This window comes from Xiphophorus hellerii, chromosome 22 (genome assembly GCF_003331165.1).
Source record: "Xiphophorus hellerii strain 12219 chromosome 22, Xiphophorus_hellerii-4.1, whole genome shotgun sequence".
NCBI lineage: Eukaryota > Metazoa > Chordata > Actinopteri > Cyprinodontiformes > Poeciliidae > Xiphophorus > Xiphophorus hellerii.
In genome coordinates, this window is record NC_045693.1 from 3,419,854 (window position 1) to 3,442,797 (window position 22,944).

A 22,944-nucleotide genomic window follows, 5' to 3' on the forward strand; every position below is an offset into this window, starting at 1 on the left:
GTGCTCTCAGCCAATCACAGCGTTCCATTAGGAAGCTCTGTTGCTGCGTTCAAGGCCGTTGAATAATAGAGCTTCTTCCAACAGAAAAAGATGTTTGCTGTTCTGCAAACATATTATATTATATTATATTATATTATATTATATTATATTATATTATATTATATTATATTATATTATATTATATTATATTATATTATTTATTTGTGATTATTTCTAATGCTGAAAATGGGAAATATAGGTTATATTTAAAACATTATAAGTGGGAATAAGTTTTCTTAGTGTTGTATGCAAGAATGAATCATATTAAGGAAAAAATTAACAGAATAATTCATGTGTGAATCCAATCACACATGAAAGGGAGAGAAAGAAGCGCAAAGGTGTTTAATTCCACCCATTAAAAATAAGACGCTGCAACCCTCCTATTTTGTGTTTTAAATGCCTATTTTTTTTGCATTTTAATGACACAGTAATGACACTCGAAGAACAGTTTATAACTAACTAACTAACTAACTGACTAAATGACTGACTGACTGACTGACTGAGTGACTAACTGACTAATTAAATAAAGAAATAAATCAATCTTGTTCTTTCTTCTGACAACATAATTCTAAGGATGGCCATTGCCAGTGTCTGCGATTTTCAGTAGACATTGAACGCATTAATAGGGAGAACATCCGGGAGCTTTGTTCCCCCACGGCTGCCAGGTTAGTTAAAAATCCCCGTTTAGGAAGAGTGGCATTAAAAAGACGCAATCTTCAACACAACTAAAACACACATTAACATTATTGGACAAAATAGACTAGATTATTAATATATGATTCATGGTGTAGGTCTGTCATCTCCAGGATATTAGTGTCACCCACTCTGGCAACCCCTTACAAAGCTTTTCGGTATCGCCCCTGCAATTTAAAAGGAATGTTACTCTTTTCAAAGACCAATAATCGAGTAATGTGTTCATACTCATATTAAATATTTAGTATAAGTGATAAAAGAAATAATTTCAACCAACCCAATTGGTAAAACAAAAAGCTCATTACACGTTTCTCACTCTGTGACTTTTCCTAAAGGGGAGTGTGCTTCGCACCTGGCAACCTTTCTCCGGTCGCTCACGCGGTACATCCTTTCAGCCAGCGCCGTCGTCCTGAGTGAGTGTGTGGCCTGGATGGACTGGTGAAATTACTGCGGTTTTAACCAAGTCAGTCACTTTTGAGTTGCACTAGCACATTACCAAGATGCCGGCGTATTTCCAGCGGCCAGAAAACGCTCTCAAGCGAGCGAACGGTGAGTTTGAGCTGCTCCTGGATTTAATGCTGACTCCAGCCGCGTCACCTCAGAGATGCTAACTGCTAACGCTAGTCGGAATGGCGCGCTAAGCTAGTTGTAGCGACATCTAGGCCACATTTGTACATGTTACAGTGGTTAGTAAATGATAACGTCGTACTGTGTCAATGTTAACATTATTTGACAAACAAAAAGACGTTGTTGACAACACTTTGTTGCACGTGTCCATTTTTATATAAAATAAACTAACGTTGTTAGCGTTTATATGGTTGTTCTTTGGGCCTAGTTGCTACAGTCGGTAGAAACAGCTGTGTTTAACGGTTTTCGGCGTTTTTCAAAATTTTTGTGGATAACATTAATTTGATCAGTTATGGGTTTTATTTTTTGCAGATTGAGCTCCGCTAATGACATTGGATAGGATTGTTACTAGGCAAATTAGATGTTTCGGTTGCCTGTAGATCGAGGATGTAAAACTTTGTGGGAAAATGTAATCAAAATTGAAAACTTGGACCAAACCGAGCGCCACAATTACATAAATATTTATTAAAGTTAATAGCAAATGTATTTTATTGTTCAATTTCATTTTACAAATGATCATAGTAATAAATCCCGGCTTGTTACATTTTTAAATAGAAACCATTTTCTCCTCTTTTTGCCATTAGACTATCAATAAAGGTATTTAAATTTTAAATAGCTTGGAAAAGATAACAATTTGGTTACATTGTGCAATTTGGTGAAAAACATCAGATTTAATAGTGAATCTCTTTCAAAAAGTTTGGCAGAAACGGCAAAATTCTAAACATCTTCCTCCATTTTGTTGTTTTTAGTTGTTTTTTCTTTATTTAAAAGGCTGAAGAGATGGAAACACATTTGCAGAATAAGTTCTGACATAGCGAACGCTCCCATCCAGTGGTGGATCTGTGCCTTACCAGAAGCACAAAACTTGCTAGTTTGCAACTTGTACTTCCTGTTTATTACTATCTTACAAAGTTACGCTTTGCATGCCGTAGTTGATTTACTCCAAACACAGCTAATTCGCATTTTAAAAGTTTACACAACATTTTCATAACAATTGGTTAGAAACATAATATAACTGGTGTTCTACAGAAGCCTGTTTAAAATAGGTGTTTTCTGCCATAATTACCTATACAGCAGTATAAATAAGAACTATATTCACTGTTCTGATTAAATAAAGATTTATTTGTTTATTAAGGAATTTCTCTGACTTGTTTTTAAACAGAATTTCTTGAGGTCGGCAAGAAGCAGCCAGCCTTGGATGTTTTGTACGATGTTATCAAGAGTAAAAAACATCGAACATGGCAGAAGATCCACGAGCCCATTATGCTCAAGTACCTGGAGCTGTGTGTGGATCTGCGCAAGAGCCACCTGGCCAAAGAGGGTCTCTACCAGTACAAGAACATCTGCCAGCAGGTTGGGAGGAAACAATAACAGCGGCTACATCTGGGATGTCTCTTCACATCGTGGTAAATTAAAGCCTTTGTCTTTCCTCTCAGGTGAACATCAAATCTTTGGAGGATGTGGTCAGGGCTTACCTGAAGCTGGCAGAGGAAAAGACGGAGACAGCCAAGGAGGAGTCGCAGCAGATGGTTCTGGACATCGAGGACCTGGACAACATCCAGACTCCAGAAAGGTGAACTTATGGTTAACCAGAAGATAAACGATCTAATCCAGCGTTTACCTAAAGATGACTTGTAGTATTTGTTGGTGTTCTCGGTTGATGCTGTTCATTTTGTCAGCCTTTCTGGTAACGGCAGATCACGTTGTGAGTGATTTCTGTCCCTATGTGGCCGATTGTCTATTTGACTCGTTGAACTGAGTGCAACGGTCTGTGCACCAAGTCACACCGCTTGTGTGAGCTCAGCACAAATTTTCAAAAGAACCAACCCCAAAGTTGACAAAAAGTCGTGGGATCCAAATGACCCAGTCTCTAAAGACCTCTGGAGGGTTAAAAGTCTTAATCGCAGTAAATAGCAGACCTGAAGGTATCATCAGGAGTAGCTGTCATTACAGTTGTTAAAAGAAATTAAGAGTGCATCGAGTGCAGTTTTCTGGCTGATCTCCGATATTTAAAAAGCCTGACTGATTTTAGCTTATGCCAATTAGTTTCTGTACTAAATATTGCAAAAAATTAGCAAAGTTGGCAACGGTAGAACGTAGCCTTCTCTTAGAAAAGACAACATCAATGTATTGGTAGAAAATATCAGTTTCACATGTAACTATGAACCGATCATCCAAAATTAGAGAAATTGGGGCTGATTAATCTTCGGCCCCGTAAAGGAAACGCTGCAATTAAAGAACCTTTCTGATATCTAACGTCCTTTGTGACGTTGCAGCGTGCTGCTGAGTGCTGTGAGCGGGGAGGACACCCAGGATCGTACCGACCGCCTGCTGCTCACGCCGTGGGTGAAGTTCCTGTGGGAGTCGTACCGCCAGTGCCTGGACCTGCTGAGAAACAACTCCAAGGTGGAGCGTCTGTATCATGACATCGCCCAGCAAGGTAGCTAGCTCTATAGTAATGACTTTACTTCATCTTTAGGGATGAATGGCTACAAAAGTGCTTAAAAGTTTCTGCTACTTCTAGTTATTTGATTTGAAGATTTCGACAAGAAAACCGATTCTTGTTTCTTTTTCTCCTGCAGCTTTCAAGTTCTGCCTGCAGTACACCCGAAAAGCAGAGTTTCGCAAGCTGTGCGACAACCTGCGCATGCATCTGGGTCAGATCCAGCGGCACCACAACCAGAGCACCGCCATCAACCTGAACAACCCCGAGAGCCAGTCCATGCACCTGGAGACGCGGCTGGTGCAGCTGGACAGCGCCATCAGCATGGAGCTCTGGCAGGTCGGTCAGAACCTCTCCAACAACAATCCGCTGTTTGTTCTGAGCTGGATCCGATCTATTTTATTTAATATTAGTGCTGGGACTTTGTTAAAAGTTTTAATCAAGTTATTTGTTGGATGCAAATGAAAATGTAGCCTTTTTTTAATTTGCCATGCCCAGTTGCAGCCCTATTGTGAATTTGGACAATAAAAATAAGCTTTCATTGGAAAACATCAGAATGTAATCTCTGATGTTTGAGCTGGAAAACATGATTAAATTCAGCTTCACAACCAGAACACTCCACCGATACCTTTTCTCCTCGATTTTGTCCTTTAGGAAGCGTTTAAGGCCGTCGAGGACATCCACGGCCTCTTCGCCCTCTCCAAGAAGCCTCCCAAGCCTCAGCTCATGGCCAACTACTACAACAAGGTTTCCACGGTCTTCTGGAAGTCTGGGAACGCTCTCTTCCACGCCTGCACTCTCCACCGCCTCTACCATCTGTCGAGGGAGATGCGCAAGAATCTGACCCAGGACGAGATGCAGAGGTATCACTGTTGTTTCAAAGAGCGGTGTGGTGAAGTGAGAACATGCGGTGAAACGGTTTATTTTGATCTCCAGGATGTCCACCAGAGTCCTCCTGGCCACTCTGTCTATTCCCATTACGCCTGAACGCACCGACATCGCTCGGCTGCTGGACATGGACGGCATCATCGTGGAGAAGCACCGCCGGCTGGCCACCCTGCTGGGCCTCCAGTCCCCACCGACCCGCCAGAGCCTCATCAACGACATGGTACGCTGTAGCTTAGCGCATGTGTCAAACTGGAGGCTCGCGGGCCAAATCAGGCTCGCCATAACTGTTTCTGTGGCCCTTCAGAATCTAGAGAGTCACAGAAGCAGAATTTCAAGATCATAGTTTGTTTTGTAGGATGGACTCATGTTATAAAAACAGACCAGCAGTGTTGCCCAATTTCAAGGCGTTACAAAGTAAAAAAACATTTTGTATCATATTTGATGTATATATATCTATATATATATTTATAACATTTCTATAACAACTGAATGTAACATAGTTACTTTGTTGTGCTATCAAATGGCACTATGTGTCTACATCTACGTCTTCATTTAGTTCTGTGACTTGAGGCTTCGGCTAATCAGCTACCCTTGCTAGTTAGCAAACTCCCTGAAAACCAATCTATCATGGCTAATTGCAAAGTTATTGGCTAGTTGGCTGGATGATGTTTGAGTCACTTCTGCTGCCAACCCATACAAGGCTAGATGCTAATTCAAAGTGGGATTAAAAAAATCTTAAAGTCTTAAATTTGGTTTTCTGAAGCTTGATTCAGATTTTTAACCTTTTTAAACAGTTTTTTTCTCTTGGCTACAGTTAAATGTTTGAGTTTATTCTCATACATGCTTGAATGTTTCTGCTGTAGGTGAGATTTAACCTGCTGCAATACATCGTCCCTGAAGTGAAGGAGCTCTACAACTGGCTGGAGGTCGACTTTCATCCGCTCAAGCTGAGTGGGAGAGTGACGAAGGTAGACAACTCCTCACCATGTGACAATTAATACTGTTAAAGTTAATTTATGTGTGTTTAAAATATCTCATCTGGATAATTTTTTGTCCTGTTTTGTGACTTTGGTCTCAGGTGTTGAATTGGGTGAGAGATCAGGCTGAGAAGGAGGCAGACCTGCAGCAGTATGTCCCTCACCTGCAGAGCAACACCATCCTTAGACTCCTGCAGCAGGTAAATCCTCTTCCTGCTAACCGTAACTTTACTAAAACATGATAAAGGTTTAATTTGTCTTTTTTTTTTTTTTTCAATTTTAAGGTGGCTCAGATCTACCAGAGCATCGAGTTCAGCCGTCTGGCCTCCCTGGTTCCCTTCGTGGACGCCTTTCAGCTGGAGCGCTCAATCGTGGACGCTGCTCGCCACTGCGATCTCCAGGTAAGCATCTGATTGGACGACAGAGTCCAGCTGCTCTGGAGGTTTTTTACACAACGTATCTCGACTTCCTGATGCTTCCTGTAGGTCCGGATCGACCACACGTCTCGAACGCTGAGCTTCGGCTCCGACCTGAACTACTCGACCAAAGAGGATTCTCCGGTCGGTCCGTTCCTGCAGAACATGCCGTCGGAGCAAATCAGGAACCAGCTGACCGCCATGTCTGCTTCCCTGGCTAAAGCCATCCAGGTCATCAAACCTGCCTCTAACCTGGTGAGCTTCCTCGCTCGTTCAACGCTCCACGCTTACTGTGGCCTTTGCTCTCATGGCCAGTCCATGTTCATAATCCGTCATCGTCTGTTTTTATGTTCAACGCAACATTTCTGCAACAATTTGGATTTTTTTTAATTTTTTTTACTAAAAATGTAAAAACACAGAGATACAAATGAGTTTCTAACAAACATAGAAAACATTTGTTATGAGAAAGAAAATGATGGAAACATGAAACTCATATTAACGTAATGAGTCAAATGCAGGAAGAGTTGGAGTTCACTGCAAAAACACAAAATCTTACCAAGTAATTTTGGTCTAGTTTCTAGTGCAAATGTCTTAGTACACTTGGAAAAAGACAAACTAACTTAAAAGTAACTTTTTAGTAAGATATAGGAGCTTGTTTTGAGTATTTGTTTTTATATTGATGAAAAAGTTCTAGTTCCATTGGCAGATTATTTTACTTACAATGTGACATTTTTCACATGTCAATTTTTCTAGCACATTTGTTTTGATTGCATTTACCCAGAATGCCCTGCTCTATAGTCTGCTTTCTTTGTTTTGATGGAAATTAAACCAGAATTTGTTCAAAACCATGTTTTTTAATCAAGCGATCGCTTCTTACTGCAGTAGCTGAGGTGGATTTTTGTCTGAACAAAACTGTTTTTTATTCCTTTACAGCAAGAGCGCGATGAACATAACCAGCAGGCCATCGCTGCGTATCTGAAAAACGCTCGCAAGGACCACCAGCGCATCCTGGCCCGCAGGCAGACCATCGAGGAGCGCAAGGAGCGCCTGGAGAGCCTGAACATCCAGCGGGAGAAGGAGGAGCTGGAGCAACGAGAAGCCGAGATGCAGAAGGTCCGCAAAGCCGAGGAGGAGCGTCTGCGGCAGGAGGCCAAGGAGCGGGAGAAGGAGCGCATCATGCAAGAACACGAACAAATCAAGAAGAAGACGGTCCGCGAGCGACTGGAGCAGATCAAGAAAACAGAGCTGGGAGCCAAAGCTTTCAAGGATATTGACATTGAGGTGAAGTTTAATGACAAACGCTAATTTAAAGGGCTGAAACGATTAATCTGATTTATCATAATGAATCATTTATTGAGATAATCGTCATCTAATTCATACACACTCAAAAAAAATAATATTTTTACTCTGAAACAGGACCTGGAGGAGCTGGATCCTGATTTCATCATGGCCAAACAGGTGGAGCAGCTGGAGAAGGAGAAGAAGGAACTTCAGGAGCGTCTGAAGAATCAAGAGAAGAAGGTTGGTCTCTAATCTGCAGCAGAAATCTGTTAAGATATAAGAAAACTAGATGGAAGTTAAATTCTGATGGTTGTTTTTCTACAGATTGATTACTTTGAGAGGGCAAAACGCCTCGAAGAGATTCCTCTGATCAAGAAGGCGTATGAGGAACAGCGAGTCAAAGACATGGAGCTGTGGGAGCTCCAAGAGGAGGACAGGGTGTGTGAGGAAACTTTGACTCTGATTCCAAGCAGAGTGTCCTGTGGACTTTTTTTCTCTAAATATTTTAACTTTTGCTCTCATAAAGTTAAAGTCTGAATTCTCAGATTAAATCCAAAAATGTATTTTTCAGTGACACTAATCCTCTGCCGTACTACTCAGAGTCTAACAGCATGTTTCCTGTTTTAGATCAACAACCTGAAGATCGAGCGGGAAAAAGCTCTGGAGCATAAGAAGCGGATGTCCAGGATGATGGAGGATAAGGAAGGCTTCCTGGCCAAGATCACGGCGGCCCGCAGCTTCATCTATGAGGTTTGCAGCAGCTGAAGGGTGAAGCAGAACCTGATGAGTTTACAGCAGATATTCAGTGTCTTTATTTGGTCTTTAAAGGAAAAACTTAAAACGTTTGAGGAGCGTTTGGTGGAGGAGAGGAAAACGCGCATGGAAGAAAGGAAGAGGCAGCGCAAAGAGGACCGACGTAACACGTTCTACCGCCAGAAGGAGGAGGAGGCTCAGCGGATCCACGAGGAGCAGCTCAAGAAAGGTTCGAGTCAAATGAGCAGAGTTTAGTTTACCGCAGACAAATAAAACTTAAAATTAATTGTTTACCTGTTGGTGCAAAGTGATGACATCCTTTTTTTTTTCCAAACAGAGCGTGAGGAGCGAGAGCGCGTGGAGCAGGAGCGCCGTGAGGAGGAGGAGCGGGAGTACCAGGAGCGTCTGCGCAAACTGGAGGAGCAGGAGCGCAAACAGCGCGCGCGACAGCAGGAGATAGAGGAGCGCATCCGGCAGAAGACCGTCAGCCCACAGGAGAAGAAACCCAAGGTAGGAATGACAGAACCGGAGGTTTCAGAGTACTGAGAGGTCCGACAGAACCGGAGAGGTCAGACAAAACCAGAACATAATGCTGAATCTGAGGAATCTTCTGCCTGCAGATACAAGTTTGACTCTATTCTTCCTTCCTTCAGTCTTAGTCTCTTCTTACATCCATTCTTCCTTCTGTCTTTATCCATCCTTTTTTCCTTATTTCTGAACTTTTCTTTCTTAGCTTTTTTTCTTACCAGACTTCCTTCCTTCCTTACCTACGAACTTCCTCATTTCTGAAATTCAACTATCCAGCAGTTTGTTATAAAAAACGGCAGATTTTCTCAACATGTAACCATAGAATCACATATTGGCATTTGACTGATTTGTTTTTATTATAACTTGACAGATTTATTATAAAACTCAGTAAAAACCAGTAAGAACCAGTTTTAATGGTAAAAGCCAAAAAGCAGTTTTTACTGCTTTACAGTAAAAACTGGTAAAATGGGTAGAATAACTGGTTGATGTTGCTTCTGGGGACGGGGATTCTGGACTAACATCTTGTCGTGTCACAGGAGGAGAAGGACGAGGGAGGGTGGAGAAGGAAAACTGACGGCGACTCGGAATGGCGCCGCCCGGTTCCTGACAAGTGTGTAGCTTCACACCTGGACACATTCCAACCACTGTTTTCAGTGTCGGTTTTAAACGGGAAGCGTTTCCTCCGCAGGGACTGGAGACAGGAGGGCCGAGAAGACAACCGAGAGGAGCGGGACGGCCCCTTCAGGCGTGGGGACGGTCCTCGCCGTGACGGGGACGACCGCGGGCCTCGCCGAGGCTTTGACGACGACCGAGGTCCGCGTCGCGGAGGAGACGACGAGCGTCCGCCTCGCAGGGAGATGGATGACGACCGTGGGCCGCGCCGAGGTTTCGACGACGACAGAGGTCCCAGGAGGGGTGGGGACGAAGACCGCGGACCCAGACGAGGATTTGACGACGACCGCGGTCCCCGACGCGGTTTCGATGACGACCGTGGACCCAGACGCGGCTTCGACGACGACCGTGGACCCAGACGTGGCTTTGATGATGACAGGGGTCCTCGCAGGGGGCTTGATGACTCCAGGGGTTCCAGACGTGGGGCTGACGACGACTGGGGCCCCAGAAGAGACATGGATGATGGCCCGCGCCGCGGTGAGGACGCCAAGCCATGGAAACCCCTCGGCAGACCCGGTACAGTTCTAACAAAATCGTCCTTCAGAGAACTGAAACGTTTCAGGGAGAATTTAATTTAATCGTGTTCAAGCTGTCCGAGTCCTTAACCGTCCTGGAGTCTTAGCATGACGCTCAGGAGGAGCGCTGCAGATGGGGGGTTCTGCAGCACCATCCATCGGATAGTGGAGTTCTGGGTGATGGTGTCCCATCAGACCGTCGGTTAACAAAACCACAAAGAAACAAAAACTCATAAAAGATCATACGAGAAAAGTGCATCGGGTAAAACGGTTGCAAGGTCTAATTGACCCTGTCTTATAAGACCGCAGGACGGTTAAAAAGCCTAAAATTCATGTATCTAATATGAATGTCTTAGATTTATTTAAAATCTTAAGTTGGCCTTAAACACAGTAACAACAGGTCTCAAATCTTGCAGGACTGTTTGCTCTCATACTTTCTGGGTAATTTATTTTTTTCACTGGACTTTTCTGTCAGGCAAATATTTCAGTCAAACACAGACATCTTCATTCGTCCTATGGCCCAAGGTGGTTGGGGCTACTGCTAACTGGCTACTGATACAACCTTGCTAGCTAGCTCACTTTTTTGCACCTATTGTAGGAAAGTACATTTATCGCCAGTTGGCTGGGCGACCTTCGTCTTCGTCTCACTCCTCTTTGTAACCCGTTGGGTGATACGTGCATTCTGAGCTAACAAAGTTATTTTCTCTCATGATACAGGTCTTAAATTTAATTAATAAAGGTCATAAAAGTCTTAAAAAGCTTTAAACTTTAGGTGGCAACACCTGCAGAAACTTAAATGAAAAGTTTGGCTCATAAAAAGAAAACAAACTGTCCATTAGAGGTCAGAAAGTGAGATCTGAGTTGAAACGTTACTGATGAGTGAATATTTGTGTTTCAGGTGGCTGGCGTGAGCGGGAAAAAGCCCGAGAGGAGAGCTGGGGGCCGCCCCGCGGCGGCGCCAATGACGACGGAGAAGAAGACGATGGAGACGAGCGATCCAGCGACCACTTCAGAGACCGTCGTCCACAGAGGTGGGGATGAAAAAACGCTCAAACGGTCACAGATTTCCTGTTGCCTCGTGTTTTATTAACCTAATCTGAAACCGTTTTCAGAGAAGAGAATCCCTGGAGGAGAGGAGGCAACGAGGAAGGAAGCTGGAGGGATTCCCGCAGAGAAGAGACCGACAAGGATGACCGCCGTAGCGACCGGGACGACCGCCGTAGCGACCGGGACGACCGCCGTAGCGACCGGGACGACCGCCGTAGCGACCGGGACGACTGCCGTAGCGACCGGCGAGACAGAGACAGACGAGACGATCGCGAACACAGACCTCCACCTAGAGATACTGATGAAGGTGAGGAAGGCTCAGACCCATCAGCTTCGTCACAGTTTGCCTTAAGAAAAACATCTGCAACCCAGAAGTATTAAAAACTTCACACTTTTCTGTTTCAGAAACTAATTTTAGTTTTTTTGACAAGTTTGTAACTTTTAAGTAGGGATGCATCGATCCACAGTTTTCACTTCCTGAGGGTTGGTACAATGTAAAGTAAATAAATAAAGCAAGATGTCACTCAGAGCACAAAGCATAGAATCAGACTGAGTAGATCTGCCCTTATGGATCAGAAACATTATCATCGATGCCAATCTAGAATTTTTTTACAATATCAAGAACGATACAAATAATATCAGATTGGTGCATCTCCTGAATGCAGAAATAAACCCTGCAACTGCATATTTTTATATGTAACTAATCTATAAAGTTTTTGTCTTGAATTACTGAAGAAAATGCAACTTCTGCTTGGTCTGATTTATAGAGACGAAGTATGACATTCAGCCAGTAGAGGTCACTGTTTACAAATATAAATACAGCTATTAAGGGCTTCTTAACGCAAACTTTCTGTTTTAAAAATGTTTTTTATGTATCATGTGTTCCTTCAATTAAAAAAAAAACTTATTTTAACTTAAACTCTTGTTTCTGCGGCGACCTCAGGAAGCTCCTGGCGCCGCGGCGGCGACAACAAACGGGAGGAGCGTGAGAGGGAACGCCCCAGAGAGCGGGAGAGAGAAAGGGAGCAAGAGTGCGACGCTGAAGGGGAAAAGGCTTGGCGTACCGACAAGGAAAACCCTCGCCGCACCAAGAACGAGACGGACGACGACGGTTGGACCACCGTCCGGCGCTGAGCAGCTGCTCCGCCTCCTGGGACGAACATGACAAGAATTACTATAATAATAAGAGAAAAATACTCAGCCAGTGGGTCACAGCTTCTAGCTTCTAATACTGGATGAAATATTTGTAGACTTTAGCTTCATGGGGATTTATTTTATCTTTTTGTGATTTTTTTTTTTGACTGGTTCCTCCTCAACTCTAATATCAGTAACCCAATGAGCTTGTGTGGCCTCTTTAACAATAATCTAAAAATGGTCTGACGTTCAATGCAAACTATGTATCACCAACTGCCTCTTAATCATAGACTGCATCGATAATCTGACTCAGATTAGCATCTCCTGTAGTAGCAGCAGTTTCTCCTGGTTTAATTTGCCGGTGGGTTTCACATCTTGATTTGCATGCTTCAGAAAATTCAGGTGGTTTCTTGATATCCGGTGTTTGCTTCTGTCCTGCTGCAGCCGCTGGATGCATGTTGACAGAACAACTTTACGTAATAAAAATGTTTGCTCACCGCCTCTTTCTCAGTGTCTAATGGGAGAAAAACAAACTTAGATTTTGTTTTGCAAAATAGGAGTTTTTGTATTAGTTTTAATTAACTTATAAAAAATGTTTTTCTTTTGTTTTGATTCCAACTCAGATTTAAAAAACATGAAAAAAATTTCAACTTTAGCACAACAGGCAAAAGTTTAACTTATATACTTAAAATTCTGTGAAAATTGAATATTTTGAATAAGTTGAATTTTTCTGAAATACGTTTCAAATATGTCATCAGTTGGACATAAGAATATATCCAACATTTTTTAAAATGCTAATGTTTTAAAATATATTTTTCAAAAATATACTTCACAATTAAATAATAAAATTCTTATAAGAATAATCTTAAAATACACTTTGGAGTTAAAATGTATATTTTAAATGCACTAAAAAATATATTTTTGTTTGAAAAGTTTTCAGGTAGTATTTCCAAATGTACTTTAACTATAGTTCAGTGTTTTAACTGGGAAAAAACACTTAAAACTCAAAGATTAGTTCTATTCTCTCCTTTATTTAAACTAAAAAATAAGACAATTTAATTTTAAATACTTTATCCCAAAGGGGAAAACGGTGTAACTCAAAGCCAATATCTTTCAGAGTCGTGGATGATGATGCTGTGGGAAGGAAGGATTTCCAGTAGCAGTCAGTCTTGCATTGAATATGAAGAGGCCTCTGACTGACGACTTTATGACCGTCTCATAGCATGCTAACGCTTCAATGTCTAGGCAGCAGAGATATTTCAAAATCTGAAATTTTTTACTTTTGGAGTTCAGAAAATTCCTTGTTTGAGTTTATCAATGAAAATTTACTCAATTTTTCTCATCTGCAATGGGCCTAATGCACGTCGTAGTTGACCATAAAATAGTGTGAAATAGTTTTTAGAACGATAAATGCATTTCTGATATTAAATTGAGCAATAGATGCACCTGATTTCTCGGATCAGACTCAGACGGACCACAGGCCGAGATAAAACTTTTATTCAAATATTCTTACAATATTTAGCCACAACAGCAACTAAAGCAGCAGCTTCTTGCTCCAGATGCAGTTTTGTTTTGGAATTTGTTCCGCAGTCCCCGTGGCGACCAGTAGAGGTCAGTAAACCCTCGCAGAAAACATCAGCAACCCGCTGGACCACGTGTGCCACGACGAAGCGCTGCGGTTCCTGCTGCCCATGTTCAGCAATCAACCAGCAGCATTCAAAAGTTTGGAGGCAATAATACGCAAACAGCCCGGGGTCATGACCTGGTGAACCATCGGAGGGTGAAAAACATATAGAACAATTTAATGTTATTAGAAGTCAAAATAGGCAACCATGCAGAAAAAAACGACGAAGTTGATCGAAATAGTAGAATAGTAAAACATTATACAAATGATTTTGTTATATATATATATATATATATATATATATATATATATATATATATATATATATATATATATATATATATATATATATATGAAAAAACAGAGACCAAGAACAACAACACCCACAATGGAGACGCAATTTGCTTAATATGCATATATAATATATTAAGTATATGTATTTTTAGTGATTTGCGTCTCTGATGTGCGTGTTGTATAATGTATATATATATATATATATATATATATATATATATATATATATGGGGAGGCTATGTAAATAATGCTTTTAATGTAGCGAATAAGTTTAAATGTCTGTGCTGAGAAGCTTTTGCTCTTTTAATTTTAATGTTACAATTTTTATTCCATGAAACTTCATGTACAAAATAATAATCCACAGAACATTTCATAGACTCTTTTCTATAGTAATATATTAGCATGACAATATTCATGCGATACTATATCATAATAATAATAATAATTTAAGAAAATGTTTGCATGACTTCCCAGCTGCCTCCGCTTCCCTGCAGGCCTGCGTGATGCGCGGCCGTGGCCCCGCATGTCAACTGATCCACGCACAGGTAGGCTGCTCCAAACACCTGAGCGTGTTTTTGTCTTAATCCTGACACGCAGAAACCTATTTGCGTGTAAATATGTACACGCAAACTCTTAACGAGAACCGTGAAAGCAGCTCGGACTCAGTCAAGACTTTTATTTGGTTGTTGAAAACCAAAATAATTGAAAGGAAAAATACAAGTTTTCTTTTTAAAATATCCGGTGTGAAACCAAAAGAAATAAGTAAAATAAGCGGAGTTATATGTTCATGCTGGCCTTTAATTGGCGCGAGCTGTTGTGGTTAATTAAAAATAATTATTGGCCAAGCAGTCAGAGCGCCGCGCGCACTCTCCCTCCTAAAATCACTTTCAGTGAGTCATTTATGAGCCTTCCATGCAAACAAGCTGCAAACCTGCAACTCTCCATGGTTCGGATGAATGAGTTAAATGTCCCGGAGATATGTGTGCGCGCGCGCGAGTGAGAGAGAGTGCGCGCGCGTGTGCGGGGGGCCTCCTCTCTGGACGAATCCGTTCCGTGTTGCGCGCTCGAGTCCGCCTCTCCGCGCCCCTGCTTCCCCGTTGACGCACTTTTTAAGCGTCTTCCCGTCTCCACCTCAAGGCGAGCAGCAGCGGCGGCGGCAGCAGCAGCGACCAATCACCATGCCATTACAGCCTGCAGAGGAAGCTGTTTATGGGGCTGCAGCGCTAATTAGGCTCATGAACTAACAAATCTGCTTGCACCAACCCGGCCGGGGAAAAAAACCCCAGCGCATCCATGGATTAGTCTGGGAGTAGCTGAGCTCTTTTTATTTTTTCCTACAAGCTTCCCAACTTATTTCGCAGCGAAGAAAACTTTCCCCCCTTTTCTTTGGGTGTGGAGGATAATTTTAAGCAGCGGCGCCTTCGACAACTTCGACCTAAACTGGGGAATCTGGACTATCAGACCATGTTTCAACCCACACCCAAGAGGTGTTTTACGATAGAATCGTTAGTGGCGAAGGATAATCCGGTACCGGCGTCCCGCTCAGAGGAGCCCATCAGGCCGGCGGCTCTCAGCTATGCAAACTCCGGCCAGATGAACCCGTTCCTGAACGGTTTTCACTCGGGCGGCAGGGGCGTCTACTCGAACCCGGACTTGGTGTTTGCAGAGGCGGTCTCTCACCCGCCGAACTCCGCCGTCCCGGTGCACCCGGTGGCCCCGCCACACGCGCTGGCCGCTCACCCGCTCTCCTCGTCGCACAGTCCGCATCCGCTTTTCGCCAGCCAGCAGCGGGACCCGTCCACCTTCTACCCCTGGTTATTACACAGATATAGGTACCTGGGCCACAGGTTTCAGGGTAAGTTCTCCTTACGGTTCAGTTTTTACGCGTGACGCGCGCTGACCGGCAGCGTTTGGGGCTTACTTACCTTTCTTAATACTTTCGAGTTTGTACATAAACTGCCGTGTAAAAAAATATGAGAAATCCTGGAAAATCGGTTACACAAAAAACGCGTTAGAGGCTCACGTGAAACTTGTGAGTTTCCACATAAACTGGTGTGTAAAAATATTAGGAATACTGGGAAATAGGTGAAATAAAAAATATTGTTTACTTACAATTATCTAAAGAGCAAACATGTATTAAAACCGAAATAAGGCTTATTTCGGTTTTAATGAAACTAGAGCTAAATAACAACATATTGTAGCCTGGAGTGTTTACTCAAAGGTTAACAATAAATGCTACAAGAATTATATATATATATATATATATATATATATATATATATATATATATATATATATATATATATATATATATATATATATATATATATATATAGTAAATAAGAATTAATAAATAATCATTAAAAATAATTTTGATTTTTGTTCACGACGCTTTGCATTGAGTCAGATGACTCAGACCGCGTTTTTATTATTATTTTTTTTTATATTTATTTTATTTGTTTTCATTTGATCACTTTCAGCAGCTTATGCACCTATTTGATTTTCTCTCAACACATTTTACATGATAGTGGCGGCTTACACGTGTAATATATTCGCTGTAGATAATTCCGATTTTGTTTCTCATTGTCCAAATAAATAAGACCATAATTATATCCTCCTGTAGAGTTGCATAAGGACAAACAAACGTTTTAAACACACATTTCAGTTAAATTTTATACTTTTACGCCATAATCTCCAAATAATAAACTATTACCCAACACTTCCAGTGTTTCTCTATGGATGAGCTCAGGCCTTTTGTTCATGTCAACATGTGAATTCAGTCGTTTAAAAAAATCACCCAGGATCCTCGTTTTCTGCTCGTTTTCAGGCAACGAAACGAGTCCGGAGAGCTTCCTTTTGCACAACGCGCTGGCCAGAAAGCCCAAAAGAATCCGGACAGCTTTTTCCCCCTCGCAACTCCTGCGGCTCGAACACGCGTTCGAGAAGAACCATTATGTGGTGGGAGCGGAGAGGAAGCAGCTCGCCCACAGCCTTAGCCTCACAGAAACTCAGGTAAGAAAGAAAAACTTTTTATTTTTTATTATTACTGTTATTATTGGTGAATGACAAAAAGTCGCGCCTGTTTCTGCTTTTATTCCGTTTTGTTTGGGGTTTTATTGCGCATAAACCTGCTGCTTAATGTCACGTTTATTTATTCATGTCTCACCTGATTCCTGATGAGTGTCACATGTGACGTTCATATATTTTCACCGTTCGTCATGGCGTTTTTATTATTATTGCTTTTATTTTTATTATTATTATTATTATTATTATTATTATAATTTACCAGGACTCCATATTTACGCACGGATCTAAAGATGGCTGTTGACGTTTGCAAAACAATAATTCCCAACGATCAAGCCAGCAAATTGTTTCTGCAGACCGGGGTCCGTAAATGCGTCTTGTCAACCGAGGACCGCGGCGGTGGGTGGGGGCTTCCTGCCGGTCATTGTAAAGGCCCTAACCTCATTTCAGAAGGGCTTGGATTACTTTGTTTTGGGGAGGCGGAGGGGCTACGGATGAGAGAATGTTGCCTTTCAAAATGGAGGGCAAATTAACCAGTTAACCATTTTATGGGATAGTGGACACAAAGAGCGAGGCGCTGCTATGTTTAAGCCGCTGTTTGAGCCCACCAGGCCGCCGTCTTTTGTCCGCTGAAGCCGAGGGGAGAAATGAACCGTCACCTCCTTCAATTAGCCCCTCTGAAGGTTTATTAAACGCACCTCAGCGGCCATTTAGGAGTGACAAAGCAAAGTAGCGGATAATTTATCGATTAAGACGTCGGTATTGATTATTGACAAATCCATTTAGAAGAGTGTGTTGACATCAGATAGACGTTTTTGCCGATAATAAAAATGTAACTGTGAGAAGTATCATCATGCATGATGTATTTATATTTATTTTGCTCTTTGCTGTAATTTGGTAATTTAATCTTTCCTTGAAATTTAAGCGCATTTTTTCCCCCTCTTTGCTCTCCTTTTTACGCACGGACCAATCGCAGGTTTATCTCCTGATACTGATCCGGCTTGTTTTCTGTCTCCCTCTTTTGTCCCGCTCCTCCTCAGGTAAAAGTGTGGTTTCAGAACCGAAGGACGAAGTTCAAGCGGCAGAAGTTGGAGGAGGAGGGCTCGGAGTCGCAGCAGAAGAAGAAAGGCTCGCATCACATAAACCGCTGGAGGCTGGCGACCAAACAGGCGAGCCCGGAGGAAATTGATGTCACTTCGGACGATTAAAAAAAGAAAAGAAAAATCCGAAATGGGACCGACTTTCTCAGAATTGTCTGAATGAAGGAGGATAAGGATACAGGATGCGGGGCAGAGACTGTCGGAGGGTCAGATGGAGGAGAAACGGAGGCCGAGGCTGGTCCTGCTGCACGGAGCGGCTCTGTCGGTCCAACCGGGCCGGGAAGCTGCGCCTCAGTCCGCCTACCGAACCCACTCCGCTCCGCCACTACAAGCCCTCACACCTCCACCTAATTTTCAATTTTTCTCCAATTCTTATTGGACGTTTGCACTTCAGAAGATTTTTTTTTTCACCCAAGAAACCAAAACACCAAACTACTTTTTTTTTTTTTTGTAAAACTTGAAATGCATGGTTTAATATTTTCCCCCGTAGTTCTTTTAATTTGACTAAAGAGGGGAAAAAAAGAAGAAAATTCAATTTCTTTTTCATTTTAACTCTATTTTCCAACACAGAGATGTCGTGCTTCTTCCTTTCTACAAAGTGTGCAGTCTTTCCTTGATGATTCTCGTGTAAAAGTGATTGTGAAAACATATGAAGTAGCGGTGTTTTGATTTTTTTTCTAAAGCAGAAGAAAACATTTTTTAATTATTTTTGTTTCTAAAAGGTGAATCATAGCGCAGCAGTGAAAGGGAAGATATCAGGACGTTCCTTCAACCCAAAGCTTTACCAGAACCAGAACCGAGTCGCTCTGCACCCTCCTGTCAGGACTCAGTGAAGGACTAAAAAAAAAAAAAAAAAAAAAAACAGAGAAAAAACAAACAAACTTCAGGCACTGAACGTATTCCATGTACAGAAATGCTAAAAGTTCCTGTTTCTGTTCAAACCCCCTTTTACAGAATGTAAATATTTTTGTGTTTGTGTTAAGTTTGCTACAATTTTAACACAAAGTATACTTCCAAGAAGTATGTAATTGTCAATATTTTGTCAATAAAGTTTTATCAATATGTCGCGCGCAGTACAATTGGATGACTTTTAATTAAAACCGCGCAGTCGCAGTAAATGAGGCTTCTGATGAGGAAATCGGGAAAAAAATGCGCAATAATTTTGTCGCAGTGAGAGTTTTTTTTTTTTTTTTTCCCCATTTTGGACGCGGGATGCTGCAGCGCGTCTTCAGACTCACTGCGCTGGTTTTATTTTTCGGGGGGCGGCTGCAGAGTCTGCTGCGCTGCAGCTACAAAGAGGCCCCCTGTGCAAGGCTTTTGTGGAAGTGCAAATCAGTTTGGGCAATTATCATGCGGGTAATATGAGGGGGGAAAGGGGATGCGTTGCCCAGTGGTCCACTTTAATCTCTTAATCCACGGATCCGAAGAGGAGGAGTGGGTTAGAGGAGGGGGGGGGGGGGGCTCGCTTGGACATAATTTAGTACAATCTGACTACCCCTCACGACGCGATAAGGGAAGGTTGCAATGCGCCGCAAAATGGGATCTTTGTCTGAAAAAGTCTTCAGTCAGAACTGGAGCAAGAAACTGTTCATTAAAATCACACAGAAACACAAAATCCGCGTTAAAAATATGAGAAAAATAAATTCAACAAGGATTGCTATTTTTTTTCTGACTTTCCAGAAAAACTACAGTTTTATGTTAAATTGTTTCGTGAATAGAAACGAGAGTTTTAGTTCTTAATAAACGACCAGCAGATTATAACAGCAATAAAAATCTAGAAAGAGACACAGAGAGGGAGAATACCATCAGCTTTAGAGAGAAAAAAACTAAAAGCTTTATTACAAACCCAGCTTTGAAATAGGGGGGATTAGAGGACTGAAAGGGTCCCACAATTGTTAGAAGAAAAGGTTTCATGCTAATGAGGTTAATGCCCTTTGTATCTCCGGACTCCACAACTTCATTACTCCTATCTCGGGCAACACGGAGCGGCTCAGAGCCTCACAATCCACTCGAGCTTTTCCCCACCCTGCCTATAAAGAAGGATTTGATAGCAGTCCTGTTCAAACTAGATAATTATATCTTTTCAAGTTGGAATTAAGATAAAGAAAGTGCAGTGGAGGCGGTGAGCCTTGATCCGCCGCAAACAAATTTGGCGCACAGCTCTCCCTCTTCTTACCCCCCCAAAAAATCACCCTTTGTGCGCCTGTTTGGACACACAGGAGACAGGACGGAATCCTCATTAGAGGCTGCTAAAATTTGATTAAACACGTTTGATTCTCACCTGGATTTTATTTTTTTAATTAGGCGAAGTTGACAAAAAATAGAGATAAATTTTAGGCGTATTTTTGTTTTTTAAAGCGTCATTAAAAGGCAATTAAATGTTTTTTTTTTCTGAGAAGTTGTAAAAAAAAAAAAAAAAATTAAAAAACGTTCCCCCCCCCAAAAAAACAACAACAAATAAATTAAACCACGCAACTTCTTCGAAACAATAATTAAAACTTTTTAAATTCTATATAATATTTTAAATTATTGAAAAAATTAAATAAATAGGAAGCTAAATAAACCTCCACAGAAACAGATGAAAAAAACCAAAAACCAAAACTGCATCTTATACGAGACATTTTCAATATTTTAGATGTAAAAAAAAATGAAGGAGCCGCATTACGATCATTAAGTGAAAAATGGAGCACAATAATTTGTTTTTCTTCTTTATTTGGTTTAAATCCATGAAACATCTTTAAAACAATAATACTGTGAAGAACAGAAATCAGTTATTTTGTGCTCCTATGTACTTTTCTAAACAATAAGTCAATAAGTTTTACCTTCAAAATGCTGAGTAAAAAGAAAAACAAAACCTTTATCTTATTAAAAAAATCTTCTTATTTTACATTTTCTAAACATTAAATAACTTTTTAAAATAAAAAGAATAAAACAGTTAGCCTATGAAATAAGTTTTACTAATAAACAGCGGTTATTTTTTAAAATAAATAATAATAAAATCCAGACATTTGTAGCCATAAAGAGCAAATTCAGACATGAAAATCATTGAGTCAATTCAAACCAGCGCGCGAGTCCTGATGTGACGCGTCAGATCCCACTGCCACGCGCTCGTGCTGTGGGTTGTAGGGGGTCAGCCCTTTGGTGACCCGCCGCCAGCAGCTAAACTGCCCATAAAACCGAATAAAACACCCGAACTGAAGTTTGGACGTTTTGGACCTGCAAGGCCCGCTGCATTAAACATTTATCCCGCGACGTGAAATGATTATCCGGCCCAGAAACGAGTAGCCGGGCCCTATCGAGTGACCCCGCTGACCCAAAACCTCTAATCTGCAATTAGTAGGTATAATTACGTCCGCTGACACCACTAATGTGAATAGTAGCCGAGGGAGGAATATGTGCGGAAGACGGTTCCTATCAGAGCGCGAAGTCAATAATTGATCGAGGTGAAATCTCTTTAAGATGGGAGAAGTGGCTTTTCAAAGGCTGGCTTTAGGAACTTTAGTCAAAATGCGCTCCGTGGAGCGGATTCGCGTTTTATTCCACTGATCCCATCAGTTAGGGGATCCAATTGAAGGGTGGCACCTGCAGGCCGGCCTGTCACAATCACAAAGCCGCGTCAGGTCTAACCTGATCTGTCCTGTTTCACAAATTGCCTCTGAAATGGATCCATGAAAGGAGAGAATCCTCCCTACACAGCTCCTCTGGCCCTGACATAAGGTGCAGCGACAAATATACAAGCCTAATGAGCAATTACCGTCCAATCACTCTCCAAATAGCTTACATAATAATGAATTAAACATCGCAGCTTCGGATTCAGTTTCTCTCTTTATTATTAACAACGCAGCGGAGAGGAGGGGCGCTGGAGGCTGCGCGATGCGCTCATGATTATGTTTTCCAAACGCAGCAACTTCCACTTTAACATCGGCTGCAGTCAGCACTTATGATCAACTCAGCCTGACAGAAAGTCAACTGCGCAGATGCGGGATTAGTTTTATTTCATGTCGGATTTGTTGGCATCCCCTGTTTAAATGCGCGAAGATGAGGCGTTTAGGTGCGGGCACGGCCGCCTGCTGCGTTCAATGACCCTGAAATGTAGCGTCATCATTCATAAGGGGGTTAAGAACAATATAGTCACATTTAAATAACACTTGATCTTTATGTTTTCAGTTGTGATTTTAAATTTTAACAAGCAGCTTCTGGAACATTTCAGGTTTTCAGGGAGTTGAGGACGCAATCACTTCTTCTTCTTCTTCTTCTTCTTCTTCTTCTTCTTTGTCATTTCTCCATCTGGGACTCTTGACGGTCCTCCATTGTTCATGTCAAAGATGTAATTTTTAAATGTATTTAAAGCCCCAAATCAATCAGTGCGCCATCAATTAGTTTACTATCATTTACAACCAGAAAGTCAAAGCGCTGGTTGTAAATAAATGTTATCAATTTTCCTGCTGCTATCCAATAAATAAAAATTACACGATCAAATACAAAAAAAGGAAAGAAAGAGCGAACATCAGATGAAGCGGTTTTAATTACCCATGATTCTTAGCGCACAAACTATCGGTGAAAAACCAGAAATGAACCATAAGTGATATGTGGATGGATTTTCATCAATATGTTTGAGTAGAAATTATTATTATGCAAGTTTTAATTAGTAAAATATTAAGGAGTTTAAAAATTACTGAATAAAATTAGCTGAATTTAACCAAATTTTTCCATAAATTAATATTAGAATTAACATTTCAAAACAACTAACATTTCTTCTAACTTTATATTTTTTAAATCAGATTCCAGCACAAAATATATTTAATATATTTAAAAGGATTTTTCATTAAGCTACATTTGGTATTCACAATCTCAGACAAACTAGTTTAATAGTTAAAATGTTTTAAATC

At 41.4% G+C, this 22,944-nt stretch overlaps 2 protein-coding genes across 2 annotated transcripts; both read left to right on the forward strand.

Annotated features, from left to right (window-relative positions):
* Positions 1-1,108: 1,108 nt before the first annotated feature.
* On the forward strand, positions 1,109-12,513 carry eif3s10 (eukaryotic translation initiation factor 3, subunit 10 (theta)). Its single transcript, XM_032553231.1, has 22 exons — positions 1,109-1,281; positions 2,522-2,712; positions 2,796-2,932; positions 3,636-3,799; positions 3,942-4,141; positions 4,457-4,665; positions 4,739-4,910; positions 5,554-5,658; positions 5,769-5,867; positions 5,952-6,068; positions 6,153-6,338; positions 7,017-7,364; positions 7,500-7,604; positions 7,689-7,802; positions 7,992-8,114; positions 8,193-8,346; positions 8,455-8,627; positions 9,182-9,255; positions 9,334-9,833; positions 10,731-10,863; positions 10,945-11,186; positions 11,823-12,513. Exons 1-22 carry the CDS (start codon positions 1,233-1,235, stop codon positions 12,011-12,013), a joined length of 3,786 nt encoding a protein of 1,261 aa, XP_032409122.1. The 5' UTR covers positions 1,109-1,232; the 3' UTR covers positions 12,014-12,513.
* Positions 12,514-15,033: 2,520 nt separating this feature from the next.
* emx2 (empty spiracles homeobox 2) lies at positions 15,034-19,121 on the forward strand. Its single transcript, XM_032554118.1, has 3 exons — positions 15,034-15,786; positions 16,759-16,943; positions 17,996-19,121. The coding sequence occupies exons 1-3, from the start codon at positions 15,396-15,398 to the stop codon at positions 18,161-18,163; spliced, it is 744 nt and encodes a 247-aa protein (XP_032410009.1). The 5' UTR covers positions 15,034-15,395; the 3' UTR covers positions 18,164-19,121.
* Positions 19,122-22,944: the final 3,823 nt, after the last annotated feature.

What these genes read in the sequence shown, in the direction of transcription:
- emx2 (XM_032554118.1), top strand. Translation starts at nt 15,396, where the DNA reads ATGTTTCAACCCACACCCAAGAGGTGTTTTACGATAGAATCGTTAGTG. An exon ending in CCTGGGCCACAGGTTTCAGG is followed by an intron (nt 15,787 to 16,758) that starts GTAAGTTCTCCT and finishes GCTCGTTTTCAG; the next exon opens with GCAACGAAACGAGTCCGGAG. An exon ending in TTAGCCTCACAGAAACTCAG is followed by an intron (nt 16,944 to 17,995) that starts GTAAGAAAGAAA and finishes GCTCCTCCTCAG; the next exon opens with GTAAAAGTGTGGTTTCAGAA.
- eif3s10 (XM_032553231.1), top strand. Translation starts at nt 1,233, where the DNA reads ATGCCGGCGTATTTCCAGCGGCCAGAAAACGCTCTCAAGCGAGCGAAC. An exon ending in ACAAGAACATCTGCCAGCAG is followed by an intron (nt 2,713 to 2,795) that starts GTTGGGAGGAAA and finishes CTTTCCTCTCAG; the next exon opens with GTGAACATCAAATCTTTGGA. An exon ending in TGAAGAATCAAGAGAAGAAG is followed by an intron (nt 7,605 to 7,688) that starts GTTGGTCTCTAA and finishes GTTTTTCTACAG; the next exon opens with ATTGATTACTTTGAGAGGGC.